The sequence below is a fragment of the Strix uralensis genome, chromosome 10 (assembly GCF_047716275.1).
Source record: "Strix uralensis isolate ZFMK-TIS-50842 chromosome 10, bStrUra1, whole genome shotgun sequence".
NCBI classification, from domain to species: domain Eukaryota; kingdom Metazoa; phylum Chordata; class Aves; order Strigiformes; family Strigidae; genus Strix; species Strix uralensis.
Window position 1 is genome coordinate 11,743,477 of NC_133981.1, and position 21,406 is coordinate 11,764,882.

General features: G+C 40.7%; 1 protein-coding gene across 5 annotated transcripts in view; it reads left to right on the plus strand.

Annotated features, from left to right (window-relative positions):
- The window catches only part of LOC141947741 (contactin-4), a 343,702-nt gene that overhangs the window by 237,586 nt on the left and 84,710 nt on the right, over positions 1 to 21,406 (plus strand). For all 5 annotated transcript variants that reach the window (XM_074879185.1, XM_074879183.1, XM_074879188.1 and 2 more), the window contains one exon: positions 18,445 to 18,648. In XM_074879185.1, the coding sequence (XP_074735286.1) occupies positions 18,445 to 18,648 (204 nt within the window). The remainder of the gene's footprint in view (positions 1 to 18,444; positions 18,649 to 21,406) is intronic.

Sequence of the window (21,406 nt, forward strand, 5' to 3'; positions counted from 1 at the left end):
GTGAAACATCAGCTTTAGCTTAATTTCCATAGTGAAGAAAAGAGGGGAGATTTGGAACAGAAATGCTTTGTGATCCTTAAACCCCCTTTATGAGTGCCTTGAACGTGAGGCTGAAGAGCGGTGATCACCCTCAACCTATCCCAAACTAATTGTGCTGTGTGAAGGTGGATAGTATCAATGGGCCAAGTCCAGGAAGGCCTGGCATGGCTGCTGAGCTGTACTGCTCTGAAGAGTCAAGGCCTGAGTTTTCATATGCTTTTCCAGTTAGAAGAACTAAGCCCACCTGCACAGCCCACTCCGGCTGGCACCAGTGGCCACGCAGTGCTGGCTCCCGTTTCTCCTCAGGTGAGTAGGCTGCCATCTTCCAGAGGGACACGGGGATTGCACAGCAATGCAGACACGAGGCAGGAATCGTGCACTTTTGTCTTTGTACCCTTAGCAAGGCTTCGCTCTGTGGTTACTGAGAGTTTTCAGTTTTGCTGTAAGAAATGTTTGCAGCATGAACACCTTGCGTGGAGATGCGGTGGCTGGTGGTGGTTCGTGTAAGCAATGAGAAGGAAATTATGGTATGTTTGTTCAGGTGATTTGGGGGACAGTTTTGGACTGGGTGTAAGTACTGATGATACAGAAACATTACAAAAAGGTGCTGCCATTATTTCCAGTTTGGGTTTAGTATGTGGGAAAGAGCATCTTACGGTGACCAGGAGAAAAAGCGCATTTCTGGTGCCCAGAAAGGCAGAAAACTGAAGGGTAATTATTTCCCTCAATTATTTGGATGAGAGATGACTCCCTATGTGACAGCCATCTATGACCTGCTCTGTTCCAGCTAGAAAATGATTTAATTGTAGCCAGATCCACAATTAGTCTAAATTGATACTATTACAATTTTGTAACTAAGCTGGGCTGGAGTTACTCTGGTTGTTGTTTCCTGGTTTGCATAGAAAGTATTTAATGGAAAATTAAAACAGGTCCCCTGTTCTGCAGTATTTTCTTGTACTTTTCCTTCCTCCTTTTCCTTCCTCCTATGGTTAGAAATAAGGATGAGTTTTAAAAGTCACAACTGCAAAGTTACTGCTTTTCAGCAGCGTGCATCGTGTTTCCGTTAGCCAACTGCATGTCTCCCAGTGTAATCAAAGCTATTTGGTCTCTAGCAATCACTGCACAATTACCACAGCTGTCTCCTGTTCCAGCTCTGGGCAGATGGAGGTTCATAAGAGAATATCAGATATCACTGGGAAGTAGCTGCATGTCGGAAAACCACTGTGTTTCATGGGCAGCTTCCATCCCCAGGGTCCAAGGTAGTGTTTGCAAAGCAATATCCCACTGCTGGGATCTAACATTGCAAGTATTTAACATGGTAGTGCAACAGTAAAAAACATTCAGGTTAGAAGTGAAAAATAATATATCTTGTTGAAAGTGCGAGTGGCATTAAGATAGAGAAAATGCAATTACTTATTTTGGAACTTGATTAGGATAGCAAAGCTAACTTCATCATCCTTGCAGAAAGTGCCTGGGGACATTAATGACCAAAGCTGAAACATAGAACTGTCTGGGGAAAAACAAAAATCTACCTTTTTTTTTTTTTTTAATTAAGTTTTTACTTTAGTTTCTGTTCTGCATTGAAAAGGATGCCTTAAAAAAAAAAAAAAAAGGCAAAACTATTCAATCTGAGAGTAGCTGTTGCTCTGAAGAGGTGAGGCATGGGGGGGTATGCCCTTTTCCAGTTAGAAAAGTAGTAAATCAGAAGGGAATCATTTCCTATCCAGTGTTATGTCATTGGTCATCCTGGTCTTAAAAATTATGGATTTTACTAAAAAAAAAAAAAGGCAATCTGCATCCAGACTTTTATCCTTTCAGCTGTAGTTCGCTCTAATACTTTGCTACTTGGAAATATCCATATTTAAAGAGCTGGCAGCTAAAAGTGAAATTATGTTGGCCTACATACATTAGTTGTTGAGAGGTTTTTTTCTTCTTAATGATACCAAATAAATAGCTTCCTACTATTCAAATGCTGCAAGAAATTCGTCCTGAAAATGAATCCAAATGATTAACAAGTATTTTCAGCATCATAAAATGAGCTGCATACAGCTTGCACAGAACAATTTGGGCATCACCATGTATTGTCCCAATTTTTAGTTTAATATGAGTTGAGATTCAGCATATGAATCTAGGCTTCCCCCCTGATCCCCCAAGATGAAAATGAAATGTATATTTCTTGCAGCATGGTTTCAGCAGGGAGTCACTATTTTGTCAGGTCAGTGCATCCTGGTGTTACATTTTGTTAAGCAGCATAATGATGCGATTGCCTCCTATGATGAAGTGCTTGCTGAGTGCTGGAAATTTGGAAAATAAATGTTCATCTGGAGCTCAGGAAGTCGCTGGACTGAAAATCAGAATAAATGTAAATTTGCTTCTGTCATATTTTCTGCTCTTGGAGCAGTGGATGCCTGAGCCCCCAAAGCCAGTCCTGCCATATTTATGGCACCTTGTCTGTTAGAAGTTTTCAGTTCTTTTTCTTTTTTTTTTTTTTTTTCCCTTCCCCATTTGTTCATTTACATACACTAAATCAGTGTAAGAACTAACAGAAACCTAGCTGGGTTGTTAGCATGTTTTCTGAGATAATTACCCTGCGCGTGAAGTGTTTTTCCTCATTTCCACTGCTTTTTTAATCAAAAGCCTAACAGTGGTCGTGTGTTGACCATTCTCCTGTGAACCTCTACAGAAAAAAATAATGTAAGAGTAAACATTGCTATGGGAACATGATATTCAGGGCCTGTGTAGCAGCATGGTGGATGTCTGTAGGTATTTAAGTGGACAAGAGAGAACAGTCAAAGATCCTAAAAGTATGCATGTAGCTAAATTTTGGCTTTGTTGCAACAAACACACAAGGGTCCCTATTGCAGCCGCTCGCAGCGTTAACTGGGCAGTCTCCAGTAACTGACTCGCAATAATGGGTTTGGAAATGGGAGGAACATCAAGAAGTTTTCATTGCTTTTTTGATGAGCCTAGTTAAGGTATCTCAGCATGTCTTAGGGTGATCTCTATAATTTGGATGCCATAAAACAATGCTACATTGGTTTACATTTTCAAAGCCCTACTAGATCAATACCATCTACTGTCACTCTTCAGAAGAGCTGTAGATAGGAGTAATCGACTGGGCTGGAGTTGCTAGACAAAACAAAACAAACAAAAAAAAGCCCAAACCAAAACAACCTTAAAACAACCAAAACAACCTAGGAGGAGCTTAGCAGGTGGGAACAGTTTAGCTTTTCTTGTTTGCTTTTTTTCAGTATTGTTAAACTAATTTGGCAAGATACATTTATTTATTAAGATAAACTTAACTAAACCAAACAAACAGCAAGCCCCCAAAACCAAAACAAACACTCACTTGTGTTTCTCAGGGACGTGAATATAAGTTGAGTTCTATAGAGGTTATGCCTGGGAAGTATTTGGAGGTCACTGTCCTTTTAATTTTATCTCCAATTTTAAGACCAAAATATTCCTTTGTGCCAAATAGTTCTTTTAATTTCAGTTTGTGGGAACTGAGTCATTTAGCTGCCACTCTTACTAGATTTATTTGATAGTCAAAGCAGGGTTAGTTAATATTTTAATTACTACAGTTTTCAAATACCTTCTAACACCCCCTGCATTTCATTGTGAGTCTAGAGATTAAAACAATACAATCTTAGAAAGATAGGCATGTTTCTCTTGACGGCCTGGTAGCACACCCATACACGTGCAGAGCAAATGAGTGTCTAAATCCTTCCCCCTCGCTTCTTTGGTGAGATAAATGAACTTGTCTTTCAGGATTTCCTTCACTCCCCCTCTCCCTGATCTTCTCTTGATTCATCTTTAGAAAGAGGTATATACACAATGTTCTCATGACATTTGCCTTCCTGCCCTTGTGGGAAAACCCTCTAGAGTTGGAGACTCAGATTTCCAAGTGCCGTGAGAAATGGTGAATGTACACAGAGAACTGGTGAAAATTATCTCTCAGTTACTTGATTATTTAAATTTTGTGTTCCCTTTGCATTCCCTAGAGCTATGTCTTATTCTGAGATCTGTCTGTAGCCCATACCACCACTCATCACATCTGTAGCATATTTATTCTCACTCCTAGTTTATCTCAGTAATCCATGCAAGAAATAAACTGGCTGATAGCTTCTCTAGATAGCAGAGTGCTTAGATATGTAGATGGAAACCTGCTGATGTTTCTACAGGACGTGTCTTCTCCTGCCCCCACTTGCTTAGGGCCTCTAAGGAGACCCAGGAACTGAACCTTCCCAGCATGATTTCTAGCCCTGAACCTCAACTCCCCGGACACCTTGTCCCTCTGTTCCTTGCTGTGGAGTTGGGTGACCTTCCTGAGTGTCTGGGAACTCTCTGACTGAACAGAGGCAAGAGTTAAATAAGTTTTCTGTCTCTCTGAAGTGCCCATGTTCTCAACGTGTTTGTGAAATTCCATCTTCCCGAAGAGGAGGAGATTCATTAAAGCTCAGTTGTTCAAATAACTCTTTCCCATCTGATGCCATTACTCCTGTTGGAAACACAGCCGAGGAGTCTGTGTCTGTGAGCTGAAATGTTGACAGAGAATTATTTTCACATCTTTTCACATAATGGATGTGTTCATGTTTTCTCATTCTCTCCTGCCTGTTTTTTTTCCCAGTAGCTAGGAGAACTTTTAGTTCTGTTGCACAGCTTAATCAACTAGAACTAACTAAATTTTAGCATCTGACAGAAGAGATGGCAATTCTGATTTCATCTCAATCTCAGCCTTTCATGCTGTACAGTAGGTAGTGAAGTGTAGACACCAGACATGTTTTCAGAAAACACTTTACTGATTACAGTGGTGCTAAGACCACTTCTGTGCTCTGCAGAAAAATGATTAGTGTGTGCTTACTCGTCTGGTCAGTTTTTCTCTCCTTTTATTATTTTTTTTTTTAAGTGGTGATGGGCACTTCATGGGCTGGAAACAGTGAAAATGTTTTGGCTGTAAGTCTGGCTGATGGCCTCTATTATGTGATGAATGGTTTGAAGGGTTTATCTCGTAAATAATCTATTGCACAAATCACATCTCATATTCTCATATCCCGTACTTATACAGCCCCCGCTGCATAGTACAAACAGAAAGGGGAGAAAAACTGGGAAAACTAACCAGAACAGTGCAGAAGGAAAAAGGCAAATATCAGGCATTTTCATACCATCAGAGAATCAATGTATGGGGCTTTCATCCCCTGAGCAGCTCTGCATGGCAGGGAGGGCTTTGGAACAGTTTTATTCACTTGTTGTTAAGTATTTGTGCCCTTTTACTCTCCATCTATACTGCCAACCTCTCGTTGTTTCTCTCTCTTTGAAAACTGTCACACTGACTTTTCATTTGTCACTTATGAAAATACATTATTAATAAATGTTTAGAGCCATTGTTGTAACAATGGGAACAAATGTTTGTAATATTCTCCATTGGTGTCCTTACAGTCAACATTAAGCAAAGTTTATGTTAAAACTTTGGAAAACAGTCAACCTTGAAAAGAGGTAATGGAAAGGGAAGAAAGTATCTAGAAATAGCTCATAGCCAAAGAGACCAAGGACGTTTTCACCTAACATCTACCTAAAAGCAGGGGATTGTTTCATTCTGCCCAGACAGCATCAGCCTGTTCTGCCTACTCTGCAACATTTATGCCGCTGCGTGAATGCATCTAGCGTTTCTGCTGGATGATGAATTCGGAATGGCTTTGGGCAAGAACCTTGAAGCACATGTTCCCCTAAGTGTTAAATCAGCTTCTTAGTACCAGATCTTTTTCTTGTGGTGCATTCCTATTAATATGAAATCTTCAGAGGAAGAGAAAGCTGAATCCTACAAGTTCTGTTACTCTCCTGTATTTGTTAGGATGAGAATGCTTCTCCTGTCATATTTCTTACATCGCAGGTAACCTCTAACATTTTATGTCCTCACTTCTCTCCACTACAGTCACCTTAATATTCAGCCTTTATCTTCCTGCAGTTTCTTCCAGTGTGTATGCCCCAAGCTTTTTAAAAATGTGGTTCTTGCACAACTCATATGCCCAGGACTGGGCAGTTGCCTTTTGGCAAGTAGATTGCCGAAGTGCTGAACTACCCCTGCCTTCTTATCAAAGCATTAATAGTTGCTTCTCTTTCTCTCCTGTCTTAATGTCTTCATAAGCCTTTGCTGCTTGGTCAGATTTGGTTCCAATTAGTGAGAAGCTAATTTAGAGAGGCGTATCTTACAGATGGGTGGGCAACGTGGTTGCAAAAGTTCCATTCCTCTAGGAAACCAAGCAAAAAATCTGCTAAGCTGGTTGCAGTTTGGTTCAACTATTTGTCAAAATGCTGCAAGGTCATTGAGCAGCCTTTCATGGATCACTCCAAAGGTTGGAGCAAAAACATGAGCAGGTAAACTGTCCCTCAGGGCTGGGAAAGAAAAGGAAGAAAGAGTCAGAGAAGTATTTTGTAATAGCACTAGTCAATGATGCTTTCCACATATTTGAATGTGGCAATGGCAGTGGGGTTGGTGTTGGCAGATGTGGTACAGGCTGGAACTCCAGTGTGAACTTTAGTCGAAGGAACTGTGTCCTGTGGATGAGTCCATGTGGGAGCAGGACACCCCAAAGCATCTGTGACCCTGAATAAGTCCACACCAGAGCAGGTGTTAAACTGTGTTGTGCACGGATGGTTCCACTTGCAGGATGCAGGGGGTGGAGGGAAGGCTCGATTTCCAAACAGACAGGAAAATACCACAGTAGGGTGGTGTTCCCTGAAAGCTGGGGCTCAGTGGTTCATGGGTGTCTTTCCTGGCATAGGAAAAGATGAAATTCAAACAGGATTTGTCTAGGTATTGCTTATTGGAAGAGGATGAAGCGTATGTATTGTAGATGTATGGGAGATTCAGAAGACCGAGAGGAGAGCAAATGGTGTGGCATCAATAATATCTGAATCTGTTATCGATTGGTTAGTTGGAGTGGCTGCCACTCACACATCCCCATACAGTAGTCAAATTCCCATGTCCAAAGAAGTGTCAACATTTTAAAAGTGGTTTCCAGAGCATAAGCTCTTGAGCTCAAAAATCCTCCGAGTGACTTATGTGAGAACAAGAACCAGAAAATAACTTCCCCAAACCTGCCAATTCCTAGTGCTTGCAGCATAACTCCAAGGCGAGGTCCCAGCTCATGAGAAGTGGAGGGATGCTCCTGAAAGCTGCGACCAGATCTAAGCAGCCTGGCAGCATTTCTTCTTGACAGGCCAAAATTCACTCAAGGTATCTCTTTCTGTAGTAGCATTACAGAGAGCGGGTGAGTCAGACATGGGGCTTCCTCACCAGCTCTGGGAGCTACAGGAGAGAGTAATTCTTCTGCATCTGGTTCCACATGTTGAAGATTATTACAGTTCAGCAAAAATGGGTTTCATTAAACTTAAAATCGGGCATATGAAACTCTCATTTAAATAAGAAGTGATTGAGAGATGTAACTTCCACTTAAAGTGCATCTCGATCATTTATTTTTTATACTATGCCACAGTCACTGTTTAAATTATTAAAAGCAAGAAGTAAAAAGCTGCTCAGGAGATAGAAATGGATTAGATTAAAATTAATCTGGCATAACTCTTTCTCTAAAACTGCTGATTCAGTTTGTGCACAAGTTTATCAACATATTTGAGGATAAGTGATAGGGATAAATTCTTTCCGAATTTGGGAATGCTTCAGCTTGATATTTCTGACAGCACAGAGAACATGCAGTGCTGTTTCAATTGAGAAATTTATGAAATTACAAATATTTCCAATGCCACAAATGCCAAGATCATTTTAGATTTACTCTAATTTAAGCACCTGAGCTGGTGTATGTGATCTACCTCATTTCAGCAGGGATGGCTTTTGTGAGCAAGAGTCGTGAAATAGGGTCGCAGTCAAGAACAAACAGACTTTGGCACAGGCATTGAGACCCAAATTTCCTATGATGTCATTCATCACCTTTGGTGTCAGCACCACTGCAAGCATCCTACCAACCACCTACCATTACACATTCGTGTCCCAGCTGGGCTGTCAGACAGGCAGTGAGGTAGGACCTCTGGGGTTTGTGACACATGCTGCCCTCCCAGAGGGAGGTACCTTCCCCAGAAGGGAAGAGGCTCAACAAGACCTTGGCAATACTGAAATAATAAGGAACATGACATTAATGGATTTTTTATTTATCAGTGACAGCTCGTGACATCTTTAAAAAGAAATAATCTGCAAGCTAGTCATGTGGTTTATTCTCCTGTTCAGTTGCAGTCGTCTCTAAATGAAGATTGAAATGGTATTGAAAGGGGGTAGAGCTGGCAAGGGCTGGCTAAACATGACTGAAATCTGTCGTCTGACAGGATTCAGTCAATAGGCATTTATCGAGAGTTGTAACATCTTGTGATCTCTTTATAAAATAAATTAGAGATCTGAGTTTAGCTCCCAGGCTCTGCTAATCACGTTGCAACCACCCTTACCCTCCAAACCTAGCTTCAGCTGGCCTCTTCAGCCAAAGCTCTCGCGTGTGGGCAGGGAGGCTGATCTACTTTCAGCTCCCTTGAGATGGTTGTAGCAGAAAGTGTGTTGTTGACACAAACACGGCATTGATGTATCTCCACTTTTGCAGTCAAATTTGGGTTTCCAGAAGCATATACTGCTTCATTTAAGTCAATAGTCCTGGCTGCAGGAGCACTCCTTCCTATGGGGGTGATGTTTTGTTGTTGGAAAATAAATGGGAGTATTGGTTTTGGCATTTTCTGTTACCTGATACATATAGAATGTCTAAATGTGCAATCATGATGTTAGTAGATATCAAAACACTGTTTATCTATCAAATATGTGAAGAGAATGTTTTTTCCTGTGCACTACAGACAAGTGCCATAGCATCACATAGTGGTGCCTGTCGGTTCAGAGATCTCCTGTAAAGGACATACCACCCACACTGCTTGGCCAGATATTTCAACCTTGGAGTTGATCATAATATTAATTCACGGCAGTAAGAAAATTCTCTGCAACCGACTTTCTTTTTTCAAAGGTTTGATCTAATCTCTTATAGCTACAGTAAGAGGCTGATCAAAGGTAGTGAAAGCTGGTATTAAAGGATTAGCTGGGTCACATTGAAATATGTTCTAAAACAAGCCCAGGGACCTTTAGCTTTACTGAAGCAAGTGCACAAAAAAAAGATTTTTAGGCTAACTCTCTCTGACTTTAAACAGAAAACAAACTGACGGATTAAATCTGAGACTCATTCCTTAAGGTGATACGTGTAGCACTTTATGTAGAACAAGCCTAGAAAATATAAGCAACAATAGAATCTCACATGGCAAAAATACAGTGCAAAATTAAAAATCATTGTAAGGCATCATTTATGCACGTGTCCACCTTACAGCATATTTATTCTCATTTGATGTTTGCCCATAAGTAATTAGCAGCTTCAAACCAGCCCCGTTTATCTTTTTTTCTGGCCAATCTCTCCTCTCTCTCCTTTCTATTTGCTACTGACAGTATCTGCCACAGAGGTACTTTATCTCTGGCTGTCAGGTGAAGATGAGTGTTTCTTTGGAAGGATGTTGATGCCACTCTGTGGATCATATCAAGCTATTATTCTTTTTTTACCAGAATTTCCTCATTATAATCAACTTACAAAAAGAGAGACCATCATACGGATCTATACATTGCTCAGTGGGAAAAGCTGTGAAATCATCTAGGTGTGAATCAGTGTCACAGGAGACCAAGCATGCATCTCCTGGCTTCCAGAAGTACAGTGTTGCATGATTAGTAGGGCTGAAGGTTGTAGCAAATATATAGCTATTTACCCACTTGTGAGTGCTTTCTGCATTGTTGCTCTTTTTTAAGGTTGGCTTAATGTAGTTACATGGCATGTTACATGGCATGCTCGGTAAGATTTTTCTTAAAGGTTTATTTCACTGTAAATTGGCTGCCATCACTACCCCGGGTACTCCTTATGCAGGGGGTGCTGGTGTTTCATTCCAGGATTGCCTATCTGATCATTTCCCAGGAAGTTTCCTTAGCAGAAATTAGCTTTCAATTCATAATTCCCTTCTTTAATGGATCAGTATCTCTCTTGGCGGGCCCAGCAACCCAACTTTCTGAGTATCTGGTTGGTTCAGTTCAAGGTTGCATCTCCACTGGGAAGGGGTATGGCCGGGGGGACTGACCCTTCCCACAGAGCCTGGTCCAAGAGCAGCTGGGTCACTGCTGAGTTGAGCCTAACTCCAAAAATTTAAGTTTAAACCAGAGGTGCATGAAACTAAGTGGCATCAAATCTAATCTAGGGCAAGGTTCCCAACTTAGTCCCCCAAAGGTATTATAAGCCCTTATGACAAATACAGGTTGGGTTGGTTTGTGGATTTTCTTTTCAGGCAAGACCAGGCTGAGCTGTAAATGTCTATAAGACAGTTTATGAAGATTGTCAGACAAAAAACCATATAATATCTTCCAAAACCTGCCAGCCCGTGTGCTGGATCAGTGGGAGTGCAGGAGGATGTCTGCTGCTCATCAGACATTTTTGAAATAAGTTTGCGTATTTAACTGTAGTTACAGTTAAAATACAACAGCACGGGACTCCCATCTCATAACATTTCCCATTCAGTCATAGATAAAGGCTTCTGTTGATTTTTCTCCCTGAGGGGACGTCAAGTTAAAATTCCGTTGAAATCCCCAATGGCACAGTGCAGTAATCATTAATGTTTCCTGTGCCATGGCAGCCAGCATAGCCAGCCATCGACTGAGGCTGGAAGCTGTTTGCGAGAGATAAGCCAGGTCAATTGTGTTTAGCCATCAAATATTTAACCATTTTAGAGATACAGAAAAATGGAGATGCAACAGATACAGGTGATTATTGATTAGGCTTCAGGTAATGAAGACTTCTCACCTTTTTAATTACCCATGGGTGAAGGTCTGTATACTGGGTGAGCATGGAGTCGAGGGTCTGGGAAGCAGCCACAACCCTGCATGCATTGCAAATTGCTTATGAGGATGTGTCTGACACAGAACTGGGCTGATTTGTACATTTTCTTCATTCTTACATGCTTCTGACTCATTAATGTACATGACATACACATGTGTATCCAGCTTTTCTGTTACCATAAACCAGCACTAACAAACACACAGGCACAGTTATGTTTACAAGAATAATTATCTCCCCCAAGTAGAAAGGGGCCACTTGTGTTACCGTTAGTGCATGGTCAGGAGATGCAGCAATGCAGCCTGTGGTACAGTCCCGTTTCCTCACTGGTGTGTGTTGCACCCTGTTAGACCATATCTGAAGTTGTATACTCTTGTCGATGGATTGTAAGAAAAAGTTTGGAAAACCTCAGAGATGTCATAGTTATCATGACTCGGGTTGGAGAATTGACCTCTCGAAGTCTGTTTGTTGTCTTCCATGATTTCATGTCTTTATGATGATTCCCACCATCACCATATCACTACTGACAACAGTGGCTCTTTCACACTGTTCCAAGTCAAATTCTGCAAACCAGTTCACTAATATTAGCAAAGATGAAGGGCACATGCTTTTTTCCTGTCCCATTTGGCAAGGACAGCACATTTCTTTGTGTGCAAACAGTTAACTGGCTGGCTGCTGAGTAACTGCATCATCAGGTTTACCATAGATGAGGGTTCATCCAAAAATGTGTTATTAACTTTAGATTAATCTTGTTCGTTATTCTTTTTATTAAAACCTGCATTCGAGGCACAGAAGCTGTGGTGTGATGTAGCTGGACAGCACTGTGTGATGGAGGGGGCAGAGCACGGACAGAGTCAAGGGGAGAATTACCAAGGGATGGTTCCATCCAGGTTGATTCCTTTAAATTATTCAGAAATTATTTAAGAGGAGAAGATAAAAAATTGATCTGATGTGCTAGCAGGGCAATGAAACGGTCTGTAGGCCCACAAAAATGTGTACAGTGCATCATTCACATAGCTTTACTACTAAAATAAAACTGTGAAAGAGAAAAATGGTCAAAAACTCCAGAAACTGCAGTGCAATTGCCAGTAGACGACTGGTGTGGGTGGAGAGGAGCCCTGGGGGTTTGGGTAGGGCCACATACATGGTACGTTGTGCCAGGGGTTTGTCTTTCCCTGATAATCCTGTTTCCTCTTCCCCAGTGCACTCTCAGACAGCATGTTGTGGTGCATCGAGCCTCCTTACCATCTCATGTTGTGTTATTCATGGGGCTACGGATGTTGATTGCTTAATCAAATCGCAGTGAAATTTGAAATTATGAATGTCCCCTACAAGCTGACAGCAAAATTTAGTAAGCCAGATGAGAATACAGAATGAGTTCACAGGACACTCATCAGATAATCAGTTACGCTTTATCATTGCCCAAATTTACCATAACCATCAAAACACCCTGTTAGTACCACTTAAGCGAAATTTGAACACCAAGGAATGTAAGCAATCAAAGCGAAAAAAAAAGCAATGTCTACAAATTATTCACCAAAAATCAGTCTTTTATGGAGTTTATACAACATTGCTATTGACAGAGACATCACCCACTCAGGCCCGTTGCAGGGTGCTGTCACAGAGGTATATGAAGGTGGTATTAACAGGGTGTTGGCTGCATGTGCTAGGATGAAGTCTCACACCAGGCTTCATTGCAGGTGGCTGGAGCTGCAGATGGCCAGGCTATTCCCTCACTCCCTTTGGGGCAACATTATCCTATTTCTTTATAAGTGAAAATTAATGCCTTGGCCAAACTTGGATATGACTTTGCGATGTGAATGACTTTTATGAACTGGATGGGGGGGCAGCACATGGGGTATGGTTGGGGTTTTGTATGGCAAAATATTGTTATAGTATTTGAATACATAAAATAAATAGCAGGTGTGAACGTTTGGCACTTCCTAGCCTGGAGTGCAGCAAATGCTGGAAGTTGAAGAAAGGCTGGGCTTATGTGTGCATCAGCTTCTCTAATGGAAACCCGGATTGTGGCAGGCACAGACAGTAGTGCACACTGAGTCAAGAAACATGTCTCTACTAAATCATACCAAAGTATAATGTGAGATCCAGTTCCTCATTGCCACTGGTTGCACTGCAATAGTTGAGGGAATAGCTTCTTTCCAGGAAAAACTTTGCATGACTTTGCTACTGCTGTCAGCTGATGTCTGAAGGGCCCCATCTATGACAGGGAAAGCAGAGGTCTGGAGTAAAATAGCAGAACTTCAGCACTTCCTGTACTTAAGAATAAATTGCATTTGAAATAATATAAAAGCAAGCAGAATTTTACAGAACTGCATGATCAAGGAAAGTGCAAACCTAACTCATGGAGCTGTATTCAACATATCTGTATTTAAATTGTCATTGTTAATAACGTACTGGGATGGGCCTCACCTTTCATTTCAAAATGTCTCAAAATTATGTCCTGCTCTTCCAGAATGCTGTACTACTGCAATTACAGTTTGGATTGTTTGGGACTGTTGCGAAGGGAGGACTTTATTAATTTCCTTAATTTCATATTTGTTTCTTGTCATGTGTAATAAAGCCTAATTTTTGAGCATCAAGATTTACAGGAAGTGCTGCAAATCTTTTGTTTCACACTGAAAAACAGTTCCCACCTGTCCAACTTGAGAGTGACATAGTAGGTGATAACATAGAAATTACAGGAGTCATTAAAGATTGGATTAATCTCTGTAACTTTCAGTAAAGCCTATAAAAAATAATAGTGTATTGTACCACACTGTTCTTATTAAAAATGATAAACGATCCCCATTTTTTTGGCTAATACTAATTTCAAAATTTCATTCTTCTATTCGGCTTTATGGTTACCATAATCTTGATGTTTTAATAGGTTTTCCCATAATAGCTACAGAGACCTTTTTAAGTGGCAGCCCTGACTTTATGGAAGAGCCTTTAAAAAAAAAAAAAATAAAGAAAAGAATTTCTTGTGCTAAAAGACAAAGACAAGGCAAAGACAAAATAGTATGCATGTGACAAGACAGAAGACCAGAGAACATTATTTTGGCAAACCATATTGTCTAATTATGATAATTACCCATAGCAAAACTTCTGTTCAGCTTTCAGTAACCTTTTTTCACCACTTGCTATAATTTAGAGAAAGTTTAAAATCTGCAGTGTCTTTAGCTTTGTTTCTTGTCTTGAGCAGAGAGTATTCTGGGGTCAGCACAGGAGAGACTCACACTTTAATAGAGTTTATCATCAAATGCTTTAGAAAAATGACAAGATGTGAACATGATCAGGAAAAGCAAACCCAGGAGGGCTGCATGCTTTGCTGAGAAAAGAAGAAGAAGAAAAAAAAAAAAAAAAAAAGACAAAAAACATGCAGCAAGGCAAAGTGATGCAACTGCCACTACTCTGCGTGTCTCATGTTCCCCAGGGTGAGTGAAGGCGCTGGGCTCTGCAGCAGCACCCTGGTGGGCTCAGCTTCTCCAGAAAAAAGGCATATCTTCAACGTCCTAAATCTATCTTCAAGTGGCTTGAATAATTTATTTCCTTTTTAATTGCTAAAGTTGATGGCAACTGCTGACTACTCTAAATTTTGTTAAACCATGATATTTAGCCATGCAATAGTAGCAGAGGCCTTGGGTTCTATTTTTAAATGCTCTGTATGTGATACAGAGTACGTGTTTGTGGTTAGTACACCTGGTCCTGAAACACAGAGGTGGCCTGAGCATCAGGGTTCACTGTAGTGCATGGGAGGAGCAACTGGTGTGAGAGAGTCTCTGAAAAGGATAAAAGGAGTGGAGAAAAAGGCTTCTGGCTCCTTTTTTGGTATTGCTGCCACCCACATTTAAGTAAAACAACTTTGCAAATAGCAACTTGAGTAAAAGGCTGTCAATGGAGCTTTGAATCAAGACTGTTCCTGCCTGATGTTGCATAGATGGAAGTTTGAGGCTTAGAGCCTGCCTGCCACTTACTGCCTATCATGTTCTCCTGCTAATCACTAGCTCAGAGACATAAATATTAATGGTAAGTATACTGTGTTATCTCGATGTGATTGAGCTTCTCCTGGAAGCCTCTACTGCAGTGGCAGGGGAGGGAGCGTGGAGAAGAGGTTAATGGTCTGCTGGTGTGCCACGGGCTTTCCTGCTATGTGTCTGATCTGGGAGTGATTCACAACTCTGCGTGTTTGTGCCCATCGCTCCCACCATCCATCTTGACCAACGTCAAATCAAGCTTCTGCTAACATGCCTGTTACCTCCACTGCTCTTCACAAGCACAAATTTTCCATAGGCTCCTTTGCAATAGTGAGTGATGTTAATTAATTTAGGACGCTCTTCTCTGTCTCTGTCTTTGCTCTGGACCAGTAGAGCAAATACCTAGCAACTTATGACCTTGTGCACAGAAGCCTGTATTCTTTTCGCAAAAAGAAATCCACTTTTCTTCTAGCATGTGCCTATGATGGTAGTGTGGGTATTCCAAATACCCAAGTGTGTGTAACCCATCAGCATGGATTTGTGTAGATGAATAGGCTTTTCATGTAGTCAATAGAGCAAGAAGTTTTGGGGTTGAATGTCTTCCATCTTGTGATGACTTGAGCCAGGGTGCATAGACCATCTGTAGCAAAAATGTACAAGTAACTTCTCCATTCTCCTGTCCTTGCTGATAATCATTTCAGAAGTGAAGATTTGCCGCCCAAAAATCTTCATCTCATTCTGGTCTGTCATGGAAATCCAGGCCATCAGGGCAATGAAGAAAAGGACAGTATCAATAGGTCTTTGCAGTGGAGAACCAGGCAGGTGCTCTGCAGCTGACAGTGGGATTGCAGCTAGTGCGAGGTTCTGCATCTCTTTAAAAACAGCAAATATGGGTCAGAAATCTTCTGATAATATTCTGTGTTTGAGACCTACTTGAATGCTTTAAAGGAGAAATTAAAAGTGTTGTAAATTAGGCAAAATTACATGAAAAGAGCCCCAAATTAGAAAAGAGAAGTTTGTAATAAATTCCTCAAGGATGTAGAGTCTAATGTGTAATTAGAGAACCACGAATTGCCTGTTCCTGCTCGTTCTTTGTACTGAAAGACTCTGTAACTTCAGTAAATGTTTCAATCACGCACAGTCACCAGGAGCCATCTCAGGCTGTATTTTAAGTGTCTGTTTACACAGTTGTTACAAATTGCCTATGGGATGTGAACTGTCTATCACTTCCAGAGCAATTAGTATGTGAAACCTTATCAAAAGAAATCTGTCAAGTTTGAAAAGCCATAAATATTGCACTAGGATCTCTAAGGAAATCAAAGTGAGTTTGATATAGTATTTATTTACATGTTGCTGCACAAGCAGATGCACTTATAGACGCTCCAGTCTGCATTATTCCCTGTGCTTTGTGTTCCATTAGTCCCATGTTATTTGAGAGAGAGAGAAACAATTATCCAGTTGTTTAAAATATTATATAGCAGTAACAGAGTGCTCCTAATACCTAAGGCTGTGTAATTCAGGCAGTTGTAGTTTTCTGGACAATGATTTGTTGTAATGAAAGGAAGGCGGAGCTGTAATATCAGATCTTCATCATGTTCCTCAGTTTTATGTAGCCAAACTAATAGAGTTTGCAGATCGCTTTTGGGGAGATTTTGACGTTTTGCACTCTAGAAGTAGGTGTCCTTTAGTTCCCCCTGCATTGGGTTCCTGTGTGTGGAGGAATTCCAGATCATCCCCATTTGGAGCTCCCTTTGATCAGACCTCTCCACTTTTGCACAATTTTACATTTGCCTCCTGCTCTCCTGTGACCTGCTTACCCAGGGTTTCCAACCTGGCACTCAGCTCAAATGACACAAATATGCAAGACTTTTAGTTAAGGCAGAGGCTAGGAAAAGCTACTACAGCGATTAGAAGATTGGAAAGCCTGTCTTGAAAATGAAGGCAGAAGGGCTCTTGATGGCTCTCACCACCGAAGAGACAAGAACCCTTTAAGCTAAAGGCATCATTAGCCCAGAAGCACGTAGCTATAGACTAGTAATGAAAATATTTAACCTGGAAATTAGAGGGTTCTTAGCAATTAAAGTAATACCAACTTACAGCAGAAAAGTAAGAGGCAAAAACGTTGCTGCTTCTAGGGTATATTTATGTATGGGACTACGTAACCTCCTGGGGAAGGATGGGGTGGGACAAGGATTGTTGATCCAGAAAGACCCCCCCAGTTCTGTGTTTTTTCTGAGGAACGTGTGGTCAATTCACCATTCCACAGTCCATGCAAAACACTGTCGTATTGCAGAGCTCAGGCAGCTTTGGTGGAAACCTGCTGTGTGAAGATTCACTCAAATTTAAATGCCTCTGTGCACTCCAGGGCAGTGATGTTTATTTGCCTATTGCTGGATGCTTCTGGAGGAACAAGATAATTGTTCACCAAGAGTAAATTTAAAAAAAACTAAAACTTAACTACTTGCAGAAGATAATAAGCCAGCTAAGAAGTGGTACCTTGTTTGCTCTGAGTATCCTCTTGACATCAGCATGAGGTTAGTTATAATTAGATGCACATGTGTAAATATGATGATTAGATATTCCCACATAAACATAATTATCATATCTTCCTAAAAGTCTAAGCAGGCATTTTATAATCCTGTTGTTAAAAATAAATAAATAAAAGCCAACAATCTACGTTCAGCCTCTTATATATGTAAACAGTGAAACATGAGGGCAGAATATATTTTCCAAAGTACCTAACGGTAGTTGAGGTCAATTACAGTTATGACTCATTAGAGTATTAAAATAAGAATATGCTTTTTAGTATAATTTTAGTATAATTAGTTCCCTTAGAAAACTACAGCAATCTTGTATTCACTTTAATTCTTCAAGCATTTTCAGGGTGTTTGGGCATTAGGCTTAGGCAAATATAATAGGGTTATGTTGCATTAACCTCACTTACAAACTCTGCAACCACTTGCAGCATCCCTCAGTTATTTTTTTTATTACTCAAGTAACTTCCAAAGATGTCTTAAAAAGCACAGAGCACTGCCTAATTAGTCATACAGAAGATTATAGTTGCTTAATTTAGTGTTCAGTTTTTTGCTGATTCAGAAATTCCAAAGAAATAAAATGTACAGTGTGTGATAACATGGCAGAACCCCCTCTGAACTGTCTTTAAAGGAAAAACAAAATTAATAAGAAAGAATAAAAGCAAAGTCATGAGACAGGCTGAAATGTTCATGACAAAAAGGTGAGATTCTTGTAAAATATTCTGGATTGGAAGAATTTGAAGCAGCAACAAGAATATTAGATCTGTGTGCAGGCTCAGAAGTGTCACAGTTGAAAATTTATATTTGCAGCCATAAAGATGAGAACTTGGTAAATGTTAACCTTTTTATCATTTCATGGGCTGTGATATATCCAATTTCCCTAACCAAAAGGGACAGGGAGAAAATAATTTTCAGGGCTCCAGCTCCAGCTTGGGATGGACTGTGCCCTGTGAGGATGTGCCTCCTGTCACTAATGATGGTGTTACCTTGTGCTTCCAGAGCTCACCTACGCGTGGATCTTCAACGAGTACCCGACCTTCGTACACCAGGACAATCGCCGCTTCGTTTCACAAGAGACCGGGAATTTGTACATCGCGAAGGTGGAAGCTTCGGACGTGGGCAACTACACATGCGTGGTGACAAACACAGTGACCAACAGCAGAGTCCTGGGTCCCCCGACCCCGCTCATCCTCAGGAACGACGGTAGGACTTAGAGGAGGGGAACTGGGAGCTGGGGTTGGAGAGTTTGCTTTGTTTTCTTTGACTGGCTGTCACCCAGAAATTAAGAAATGGCCTGAAATATTTATATCAGAGTAAAGGGAGAGATTTTCCCCCTCACAGAGATTCATTGAGGCTCAAGACCTCTGTTCTAGCTACAGTTCAAAGTCATAGACAGTGGTGGGGTTTATGATGCCGTGGCCAAGCTTTCTCTTCCCACTACTGGAACAACTCTCAATATCTGGCAATAATTATACAAGAAAAACCTGGTGACACTTGGCCAAAGACAGGAAATAAAATAGATTTTAGGTTTGGATATACTAGTTTTGCCTATTTTATGCAGTCCGAAAGCGAACAAAAGCACTTTGTGGTTTCAGTAACTGTTAGCTCAGGCTGTATATCCCAGCAGAATTAGTGCTATTTTTAGTAGTCTGTGGAATAATACAAAAAAGTGAGAAGAAACCAAAAGAGGATTTCTAAATTTATACAGACAATTGATTTGTATCATCGTCATTTTTGAGTTGATAAGAAAACTAAATTTGCATGTTAATTTGCAATTAAAATTAATTAAAATTTGTCTGTTTAAAGGATAACAGTTAAGACATTTGTTCCAGAAATAGAAATGAATTATTAGAAACTAGAAGATCCATTGTCACTTAGTGCCATTTGACAAAAATTCCTTGCTTATAAAATACGGGCTCGTTGCTGCCAGCCTCCTGCCCGTAGCCGTCCCTTTCAAATCAATGTGGTTCCTGCAGACAGGGAATTTGGAAACGTTGTCAGGAATGAGGAAGCGCTGCGGTTAGGCTGGGAGGGGTGAAGACGGCTGTGTTTCCAGGTCTGTGCCAGATCTGCTCTCCATTACAGCAAAGGCTGCGTTTCTATAAACACAGTGGCAGTAAATCTGTCCCTCTGAGTCCAGAGTAAGTCATCTAATGTATGAAAGATAAAGAGGAATATTTAAATTTCTCTCATACTAACATTTTCAGTGTTGAGGAAGAAATATTTTTTAAGTATTACATTAAGAGGACTTTTATGCAAACCTTACCTAGCTGAAAGTGCTTCCATTTATCACAATCAAGCTCGATGTCTGCTTCTGCTCTGAGATGGGGCTGATGCTGGTGGGATGATTGCTAGGCAGCCTGATTGTAAAGTGCCTCGCCAAGGGCTTTACCCCAGTGCATCGCTCCTCCGCACACTCTGCTTTATTTACAGGGACCGATTGCCTTCCTGAGGTAATTCACAGGAATGTTCTCTGATTCCTTTGAAGTGCACTCTGCTGTTTATTAAAGATATGAAACTTTAATTGAACCTCTGAGGGGCTGGGGAATACATTCCTGAGTTAAACAAGGAAGGTGCTGTCATACTCATAGAGCCAAAGATGGCTGTACTTGAAAGCCAAACATGAGCTAAATGTGTATTTTAAAATAAGATTGCACTAGTAGTACAGGCAAGCTTCATTTTAAAAATCCACAGGTCTCAATTTTTCATTCCACGTAGAGTAACCCTATAAAACCCGAATATAACACACTATCACACTGGAAAAGAGAAATTATATATGTTGCTTCAAAAGCATGAACAGCAGAGGGGAATAAAATGTGACAAACATCATGTTTCCACTGGCAAATGTGTCTTGCTTATCTTTTGTATTCATATCTGACATGTCCAGCATAGCTTAATATATATGACATGCTATTTTCTTTACAACACTTTATCATTAAATTAGTAGGCTCGGAGGCTAGCTCATCAACAATCAATGTTTCAGTTCCATTTAATTTCAATTAGTGACTTAAGTGGAAAAAAGATTCATAATGTACCTCTCCTAATTAATTTACATGTGCAGAGCTGCTCCTCTGGCTGCCGCCTGGGCAGGCAGCAAGGTGCCGCATCTGTGGGGCCCTCGTGCAGCTCTGGAGAAGTGGGGGGTCCTTAATCCCCCCCAGCAGCTCCCAAGTTATGGAGGGGTTGATGCAGCTCTGAGGCCCCTCAGCCCTGGGCTGGAGGGCTGGCATCCCAGACGGGTCAGCCTGACTTCCTCCAGTACACTTCAAAAAATTATCTGCTGCTAGAAGTTTCAAAGTTATTGCCTGGTTGACTTCATATTAAAATACTTTCTGTGAATTCAAAAAGAATCGGGGTACTTTACAACAATCTCCTTGTGAAGTTTCTGTTTTTCTCAAAAATCAAAGTTATTTTTAAACTGTAAAACATTTTTGATGTCATGCAGAATGAATGCTGGGTCCCTGTAGTTGATACATCACCCCATTACTTTGAAAGAAACAAATGGTGAAGTAAGAGAATATCCAGAAGGAATACTGGTCACACAGGACCAAGAATACCACCTATGGGGTTTTTTTTAATTATTTCATACTGAGTTGAAGAGAGTAAAAGAGAAGACTCTTCCCTATTGGGCTGATGATAATCTCTCACTCAAAAACTTTAAAAATTCCCAATTCCAGAGCTGTAAGAAGTAAACTGAGTTCAGATGCTCACAGTTTGGCTGGCCCTGTGCTATTCGATATCAAGAATTTGATTTGATTTAACAAATCAGTGTACGAATCCCATGGTGGGTATCCTTACTGTAGTCAGCATCGAACTGATGAACAGTTGGGCGTGCAGGACGGCACATACTGGGCTGAAATCTCACCCGCCAGAACCCTGAGGTTTCTTTTCACATTTCTTCTTCAATTTATGGCAGAAATTTTTTTTTAGACTCAGTTGTGAATCATTTAGACTTTTTATG